The sequence below is a fragment of the Eschscholzia californica genome, unplaced genomic scaffold (assembly GCF_041429995.1).
Source record: "Eschscholzia californica isolate CP2 unplaced genomic scaffold, dmEscCali1.0.p SCAF_3, whole genome shotgun sequence".
Lineage (NCBI taxonomy): Eukaryota > Viridiplantae > Streptophyta > Magnoliopsida > Ranunculales > Papaveraceae > Eschscholzia > Eschscholzia californica.
Window position 1 is genome coordinate 33206544 of NW_028238420.1, and position 9876 is coordinate 33216419.

Sequence of the window (9876 nt, forward strand, 5' to 3'; positions counted from 1 at the left end):
GTTGGCCTTCAGATCTCTTACCTTCTCACAAAAAAAATATTTATTTGTTCACCTTCTCCTATTAAATGTAGGGCGAGTCTTTAAAACCACACAAATCCGACCTTTGTTTTGGGACAGATCAAATCCTGCCCTTTATTCTATCTGTTGTGTCTCTATCCAAAGAGGACTCTTTAATTCCATCCGTTACTTCTCTTCAATTCTCAGATCCCCTCAAACGCCTCTCCCTCGATTTCTCTCTCTGTATCATCTCTATTTGGGACAAATTTCTTCAATGGAAGATATTGATCAGAAGCGACAGAGCTACCAAGTTAAGGTATTACTCAATCTTCTTTCTCTTAATTGTTTTTTATTTACTTTACTGCTATGGAACCTTGAGTGAGGGATTACTAGGATTCTAAGTGGTGAAGTGTTGTTTTTGCTTTTTGATTTGCAAAAGTTGCAGGAGCTCATGAGTGGTAACTTATTTTATTTCTTTTACTGTATGCTATTTTATTTCTTTTATTTTATGATGAATTGATGTTGATTTTTTTGCATATATTTGTTGACCGCCACTTTTATTTTTTGATGTACTTTTTCTGTTTTTTTTTTCTAGAACCCTAATTGTTTGGGATAGGATGGAAGGAGAAAAGACCCTACTATTGTAACTTTATGTCTCACTTCATTACAAGTAAGTTGTAGTTTCATCTAATTTTTGTCGATTTTGTTTTTTCAATCCGGATTTCCTTTTTTTGTTCAATGTGTTGTTTATTTTTCCTCAATGCTTGATTCAATTTGTGATAGCATCTCTCTACGTTGAATGCTTGGTTATTTTGAACCTCACCTTTAACATTTCATGCTATGTTCTGGAAACCTAAATCTCTTCCTTAATAGTTAAAATCATTTATGCTATAAGCCCTCTCTTTTTCTTCGATTCTTCTCTATAATCTTTCTTCTTTTCCCTTTTGTTGTTTTCATCATTTATGCAATTATGCTATTTTACGCATCAAAGATCAAAGTTTTGCACATTGCACAGCTTTTCCTTATAAGACATTAAATTTGTATAAATTTATTTATTCCATTAATTTTGTTGCTATTAGTGTTCCGCGCATAACATGGTATGTTTGAGTTGATTTATTACTTAACATCATTTATAGTTCATCTCATAATCTTTTACTACTGTTGGCAAAATATTTTTTTCCTTTTACGATTAATGTCTGAAAGGCTCCGACTGAACTTTAGCACAAGACCATCGATTTAAAAACATGCCACGTCATATTTCACACGTATGCAGTTTTGGTTGAAGAAATAATTTATTGGCAACAATGTTTTTCAGGACCAGGCTCGCAATCACACTGGTGATGTTGAGATACAAGCTGCTTGTGATATTGAAGAAGATCCTGGGTTGGCTTTGGTTAGCTGCATTTTTATGCTTGACTTTCACATATCATTGCTCAGATAGAACTTCATTATACTTCAGGGAAAAAAATTGTAGAATTTAAGTTCTCTATTTAGATGTATTTAAGACATAGGGATAGAGACGTAGTTGAGGACTACATATTGTTTTCCTCCTCCGTGTGTGCACTTCCTACTGAGCGGCACTTTGGCTCTTTCCATCATGGAGCTAAATTACATAATATTTGCAGGTCACGAAGGGGTACGATTACATTAAAAAATATGGACATAAGTCAAAGTTAATGGCAACAACTGTTTTAAACAAGCAGGACTCCTTCAGCCTTCTGGGGTAAGATAAGACCTTCGATATCTCCTTGGGACCAGTTAGTTACTCAAAGGATTTCCTGCCCATTCTGATGACAAATACGACTTCATAAGGAGGCTATCCCCAAATTCAGCAAAGGACTATTCTTTCAATGACGAACAGGTATACTTTCTTGATCTTCTTACCTTTTTTGTGAGATAAATCTGTAGTGTTTAAGATTCTCTTCATTACATTATTAGGTTGGTTTCAAACGCGGCATACTTCATCTTCTTTTGTTGAATTCTATGAAATTTGCAAACTAAGTCTTAGTGGTGTTAGTCTTTTGTTGAATTAAATCTTGGAACCTCTCTGCTAAAATCATATTTCAGAATATGGATGGATATCTGGCTCGCTAATCTGATTTTAGTTCCACCCGGTTAAGCCCTAAAATAAGTTTATTATAAACTAAAATGATTATTGTGACCCTGCAACAAGTCTGTCTCAAGCAATTTAGCTTCAAACAGAGAAAGAAAAAGAACACCATAATTATGTTTGATAACTGTTTTACTTTTGGGCAATTTTTGCTCCTCTGTTTTACAGCTTGTGAAGTGGGACCAGTTGAGTTTGCAGCAACTATGGGATCAACAGTCGAAGAACACCTGGCTTCTGGTCTGGATGGGTATGTTAATCAAACAAAGCGGGTTGAGGAGTTGTTTGGAAAGATCTAGCCACTCCCTAAGGTTTGAACTACTAGCCCTTTATATTATAAGCTATTATCTTAACAAATAGAGGTTAGTAGGCCTTCCGGAAAAAAAAAGGTGTTTGTGTTTGTTGATCCAAAGAACTTGTGCCAAACTGTTCATCTTTCCAATTGTGGATTTGAGATAGCCCTCTGGTTTGATGTACGAATAACTTGTGGTTTCCGTTAAACTTGGTGAAGGTTATTCTTTTAGATGAAAAGGAAAATGAGAAACAATTAGTACGAACTTGGGGTTCTTCTAAAGGCGTCCAACTGAAGGTAATGGTTGTGGTAGTTTGGTTGACTAATGTTGGTTGTAAGAGTGTGTTGGCATAGGACTCTTGAGGGAGATATAAGCTCTGTGTGTTTTGTCAAACAACATCATTTTACTTGAGCACCTCAGCGCACCCGTCAACCGTCGTTACCATGGTACCACCTAACATTCACCAGCGATTGATCATTTTGAATTTGACATCTACATTTTATTGTTTTATTTATATCTAGACCAGAAATAACCATCATCCCTATTTTGACATCCCCAATGTATTGTTTTATTTCGTATCTAAACAAGAGAAAATTTGATATCTACATTTTTTTAATACCTTTCTATTTTCTTGGTTATGTAAATTAATGTTTTGTTGATTTTATTTAAAGAAATGGTTGCAACTTGGTAAATTAATGCTCCACAAAAGGCTCCGTGCCGAAGGAACGGGCTATAGCCTAGTATATACATAAACCCAATTACAAGCAGGAAGCATTCCTTGTGATCCATAGCCTAATGTAATTGAACTGATTTTGTTGATATGATCTTCCATTTGGTTCTTCCTCCCTTGGAATAATTTCTTTTTGTGATGAAGGGATGTCACACAAATAGAAAGCTTGAGAAGAAGCCATAATGGGGACCATAACCCCTATTTATAGACTTTTATTTCTAATTTGGTCCCTCATCAAATTAGAAATCACTTAAAGATCTCTACACGTTTATTCCATGACACTTCGATACCTACTGGTCAAGTCAATCCGTATTAGAACACATTACGACTTGACTATGTATTGAGATAGCCATACACATGTCTTTACATATGTGAGTCCACATATGCTGGAATTTTTTCCAACAATCTCCCACTTGGACCATATATGTTATCTAGAAATGCGTACATTCTTATGAGCTCAAAATGTGCTATCAAATAGCAGGTATGCCGAACAATCTGGTCCATTAGTTATGCTAGTATAAAGGGACTTTCGTAACATTCAATCGTCACTAAATCCATCAGTAGTCACACATACCAACATAACCAAATGACATAGATCAATCATGGACGTGTAGCATGAAATTTACATGCAATGTGACCTTACCATGCCTATTTCCAACTAGTCCTACCTTAATTTTAGTGAGATCGACCTTAACACAATAGGAAATAGTGTAAATTAGCTTATTACTTTATTTCTGCAGAAAATACAAAATACCATAACATGGAGAAATGTTTGAATAACACCAAACACTATGTGTAAAATCTCTCACTAAACCTTATTACCATATAATAATATAACACCAATGAGAACAATGTTCCCATTAAACACCTTCAGTGGTAATCCCTTAGTTAGCGGATCCGCAATAATGGAGTTTGTCTTAATATGCTTTATCAGAAATTCACTCAGTGCACTTTGTTTCACAACCGAGAACTTTATATTGCAGCTCTCATTGTTGTTAATATGTAGAAGATGTCAAGGTGTTGTCACAATATAACTTTAATGGTATAATAACACCCTCAAAATGACCTTTTAGTGACAAAATATTGCAAACCTAATCTGCAGTTGGATGTCTTATAAGTTGCTACAAATTCTAGTACATGACAAAAAAAGCTATGAGTGTTTATTAACACTCTTCCTAACATATCTCTTTCAGCAAATAGACGAATGTCACAGCATGGACGAATCAGGTGATGCATATGGGTAATAGTACAACCAATCGTGTCGAGGGGGCTCATGCAAAGTTGAAAAAACATTTAGGCAACTCCGAAGGCAACTATGTTACATGTTGGGAATCTATACATGCCATGAACGAGATAGCTATTCGAGAGATCAAAGCTTCATTTGAGTATAGTCGTACAAAGGTGAAGGGCCCTCACCAAAGCAAGTTTATGAGAGATCTTAGAGGGTATGTTTCACATGCTGCCTTAGACCTAATGGTAGATGAGATACACCGTGCAGATGGTATTACCATTAACGTCAAAAATTGTGGATGTGTTCTCCGATCTGTTTATGGGCTTCCTTGTGCACACGAGATGATTGATTTAATGAAACAACAAAAGGTATTTCCATTAGATATCATTCACCATCAATGGACTCAATTATCAATTAATCCCACTCCGGAGGAGTACAATGATCTTGACTCATCACATGAAATGGAACTACTTCATATGTTGTGGGGTAGGTCGACCGGTCCTGAGAGGAAAACAATACTTGAAAGGTTGAGGGACGTTGTCTCACCGCTTACGACCAACTTGTCTGAGCCATTACAAAAGACCATAACTAAAGGTGCTCCAAAGAAGAACAAAATGAGCAAAAAAGAGAAGGAAGTCGCAAAATCAACGAAAAGAAACTTATCCGCTTTCGAATATGCCAAATGCATTGATGAAGATCTTCCATCACCTCCCATCGTACGTACACGTAATACTCGGGCTACCCGAGGGAGTGGAGACTGTTATTTAGATCAAATGCCGGTTATTATTTATCCATTTATAAATGCTATAAATGACGTGTCGGGCGATGGTCATTGTGGGTACCATGCTGTAGCTCAAGGACTTGGCTTTCCTCTAAGTACTGGTTGGAAAGAGATTCGGAAGATCGTCATCGAAGATCTTCATAATCACAAAGATTTTTGGGAAGAGATGTTTAATGATGACTATTATTCCGCCTTAGCGGCAACTAACAACTTTGATCCAGGTGTTGACAGAGATTGGTACTACAGTCACCCTTATGCTAATTATGTCGTCTCCACTCATTACAACTGTGTATTGGTTCATCTCACTTTAGCAGGTTCAACAACTTTCTTACCCTTGCGTAATGGTTCCCCAGTTTCACAGTCAGGTAACTTGTCTCAAAATTATGAAATGATATGCATTGGGTATGTCAACGACTGTCATTTTGTTTCTATTAAACTTGGGAGAAATGCTATACTTCCTCCACTTGCATTACAATGGCAGAGATATGCAACTAATGAGGCCCGAGGTTGGTTCGATCTTGTTGGAGACAGAATTGACAACGAAGGCGCGTTCTACTCTCCACGTAGCGAGTCAAATGAACCTTCAGATTCGTAGTTAATCTTGATGATTGAAAAAGATATATGAGATTGTTTTGAAGTAAAATTTTTAATTAGAAATTTTTGAGATTATATTAGAGTAATTTAAAGTAATATTATTTTGAGGTTTAATTTTTAATTATATTAGAGTAATTTAAAGTAATTCTTGATATAACTAACAGAGAGAGAGAGAAAAGAGAGAAAAGAGAAAAACTTACTGTCCGGACCGTCCTGTCCGTTTCAGGACGGATGGGTTAACCCGGGACTAAATTTTAGCCCCGGGTTGATGTTTGGACTGTGACGACCTCCGGCACCTTGTGTCACAAGACGGACTGTCCTGTCCGTTTCAGGACGGATGGGTTAACCCGGGACTAAATTTTAGCCCCGGGTTTATGTTCGGACTGTGACGACCTCCGGGACCTTGTCTCACAAGACGGACTGTCCTGTCCGTCTCAGGACGGATGGGTTAATCTGGGACTAAATTTTAGCCCCGGGTTTATGTTTGGACTGGACGACCTCCGGGACCTTGTCTCACTGGACGGACCGTCCTCTCCGAGCAGAGTACTGTTTTTTTCCTTCTTGTTATCAACTCAAATTCAAATAGTTTTATAAACATGAACATTTATTCGAACCCAAAAAGTTTATCACATTCCACATTAATAATATCCAAAACGAACCGAACAAGTTCATCACATCTACATTAATAATATCCAAAAAGTTTCATAACATTCAAAAAAGATTCATAACATTCAAAATGATTCAATATCCAAAATGTTTTTTTTCCATATCCACCCGTTGTCATGCATTTTTTCTTGGCCTCTTTTTTACAGCGGGTTTCCTTCTAGGTCCGTCCACTAGCTGGGAAGGATGAGAGGGTTCAGCTTGAGAGGGTTCAACTTGAGAGGGTTCAGCTTGAGAGGATGTTGGAATATCGGGAAGCAGTTGTTGAGCGATGACCATCTCTAAAGTTTCACGAACTGTTGTATAGTCGGTCCGATTTAGTGCCGCAAAGCACCTCTTCGCTCCATCCAACTGGAAACAGACACACATGGAAAAAATCAAACTCATGATAGTCGAAGAAGATAATATAAGAACATTTGGTAAAAAACTTACAAAGTATGTCACTGATCCCAAGTATTGTTTTTCACCAGATTTTCGAAAACGAGTATTTTGGACCCTGGGGTGCGAGACTCTGGTGAACCACTCTAAATAATTGGGTACGGATCCCCATTGAGCCAGGTGACAAATTTTTGATCTATCTTCGGGGTGGAGTAGGTGATCCTCCCAACGCTTCCAATACCAAGTAGTATTACCGTAATTTTTTACTTCACCTTTCTTCAATACCTTCTTCGGTCTAATCGGCGCCTTAGGAATTGTCTGAACCAACCCCAATTGCCTTAAAGCCCTATCTGGGTTATACGACTCGGCGATGTCGTTAACCACAAGACATCCTGTGTAGTATGAGTACTCGGGTGTATCTATTACATCTACGGACTCCATGGGCCGATATGGATCCCAAATCACCTACATGATACATATAAATATGAAAGATACGAACAAAAAAGGAAAAGAAAATAAAAGAAGATTTAAATATACTTACATCTCTCTCCGTTAGATCGTCTAACTGCTCCCGGAGGTTGTATAATGCACTCTTTTGGGTTCCTTTCATAATGTGCTCCTCCCATTTATGCATATGGGGAATGTTAGGGCTAGCCACATATGAATGGTTCGGAACGGATAAACCAAGATTAAAATGATCATCTATCCAAGCCTACAAAAAAAAGTAATGTCTTAGACATGAATATTTTAACTAAAACTAAACAAATCTATAAATAATCAATATAAATCAAGTATTACCTGCAAAAGTGTCAGGTAACCTGCCATCTGATGAGCACCATTTGTCGAGGCTAACCCAAGTTGCCTATAAAGAAAGGCAAGCACAGCGGTACCCCAAGAGAATTTAGGAGTCTCATCCAGGTGCCTCAAGTACTGTAGGAAAATAACTGGGACCTTGGAACCACTTTTATCAGCGAACAGTGTTGACCCTAACAAATGCAGTAAGTATCCTCGTGCACAATAAATCTTTCTTTCTTCAGTGTCATCGTCTTTCGAACCACTGAGGTTTTCTCTCAACCATATCTACCGGATACTTCTCGAGGAACCCATTTCTTCTTCGGCAACCTCGTACTGAACTCCTAGATACCAAGAAACCAAATTTAAGTCTTCTGTTTCATCCTCTTCTTCTACAGCGACCACACGACCTTCAATCGGAAGTGAACAAATACGATTTACATCGTCTAGTGTGATCGTCATCTCTCTAAACGACATATGGAAACTATTTGTATCCTCGTACCACCTCTCAACAAATGCAGAAATTATAATCTGATCCAACTTCTGGTACGAGTACTTGGCAATGTGAGCCAGTCCGGTGCTCTTAACCAATTCTTTAACAAAAGAGCACTCCCGATCCAAGTCCCATATTTGTGTTTTCTTTTCATCATAAATTTCTTGGACAGAAAGAGACCCAGTAAGAACAGCAGGAGCGTGATTGTGTAGTTTCAGCAACGCTCTCTCCTGAAAATAAATAAAAAATCAAACATAACAAGAATATTTAATCACAAAGTTAATTCAACACCACACTTACCGGTTTATTCCATATTTGGAATGCTATGTGTTTCTTGAATCCTTTCAACAAGGATCGATCAGACGGAACCCCTGAATAAGGGTCAGAAGGATCTGCATCAACTGGTTTTTGGGTTTCATCGACCGCCATTCGACTTTGAACTCTACGAGCCCTAACACTCCCGGTAGGATGCACACGTTCAACCATGATAAAATTAAGACGAACTATTAAGAAATAAGATAACCTCTTATAAAATAAAAGGTAAAATCGAAGGAAATAAAAAATATTATTCAGTAATCAAATACTTTATGAAATTTAATCATGTAGATTTGTCAAATTGATTGTCAAACTAAGAAAGATGATCAATTACTCATGTTAATTGGATAACTAAGTTTTTTATTTCTAGTTTACTAGATTATGCTTCACATAAGGACTGTCCACGAATGTTCGGACTGTCTACGCCGAAACTTGTCGGACTGTCTACGCCGAATTATTTCGGACTGGTTCGAGTCCGAATAGTGGCAGAATTACATCCGACCAGCTTCTCTCCAAAAATCTAAGTAAAATACAATATACTATCAATCGAAGTAACAAATATTCATTATAATAACTACCATGGCTACCGTTACCACATTCAAACGAAAAACATTAAAATGAACAGGATTTCAAAAGAAAAACCTTAACACATTCATGGAGTTCTTTCAAGGACAAATAATAGTTAAGAAGTTACCTAAGATGAAGAGAGGAAGTGTTGAGGTTGCTGATCTTGTGTGCCCTAGATGGAACCAACCGTGCCCTAGGAGAGAGAGAGAAGTTGTGTACCCTAAACCCGTTTCCCCTTTTTCCCCCAATTCGTTTTCAAAACAAGGGATGCCTACCAGAGATCGATGCCCTAATAATGGTCAAGGAGAGGGGGGCGCTTAGAGGCGCCTAAAATAAAAAACATGTTCGTACGGGGTGCGCCTATAGAGGGAGGCCCCTACAGCATTTTGGAGAGGCGCCTATAGACGCCCCCATCTCTTTATTGTTATACAACTTTTGTGTTTAGAAGAGAGAAATATAGGGAAGAATAAACCGAACCATTCACCTTCTAATACCTAGAAGAATAACTCACAATGTTAATGGATAAGGATGACTCGCTTAGGCAAACAACTTTCAATCATAACAATTATAAATCACATAAATTTTTATGATGAAAACCACCATAGAGTATATATTTTTTGCAATTATATTTCTTTTCTAACAAATGCTTTTCACATTTATCCAACAAAAATATTCCACATACATTTCCTATGGTCAAATAATCAATGTCTTCAATTGATAGAACATGTGGGATATATGAAAAATACATCTTATCACCTAAAGCAATCGAATATACAAAGTCAATAATAGAAAGATGTATGATTGAGTTTCCCTTTCAACTTTGATCATCTTCTTTGCAAAGTCCATTATTGCTAATGATAAAGAGGAAAAAAGAAAGTGAACTAAAGGGACTAAGTAATGACAAAAAACTTCTTTTGAGTACACTTGGCCAATTC

The 9876-nt window shown here is 37.3% G+C and overlaps 1 protein-coding gene and 1 long non-coding RNA gene across 3 annotated transcripts; both read left to right on the forward strand.

Moving 5' to 3' along the window:
* Window positions 1-202: 202 nt before the first annotated feature.
* LOC147549672 (uncharacterized) lies at window positions 203-3071 on the forward strand. Of its 2 annotated transcripts, XR_015238048.1 has the most exons (5): window positions 203-313; window positions 593-667; window positions 1313-1390; window positions 1623-1858; window positions 2276-3071. It is a non-coding gene; the product is annotated as an uncharacterized LOC147549672 (long non-coding RNA). The 2 variants fall into 2 exon arrangements; XR_015238047.1 differs by having other exon boundaries at window positions 1313-1858.
* Window positions 3072-4363: 1292 nt separating this feature from the next.
* LOC147549673 (uncharacterized) lies at window positions 4364-5734 on the forward strand. The gene has a single exon (XM_086668366.1). The coding sequence runs from the start codon at window positions 4364-4366 to the stop codon at window positions 5732-5734; it is 1371 nt and encodes a 456-aa protein (XP_086524492.1).
* Window positions 5735-9876: the final 4142 nt, after the last annotated feature.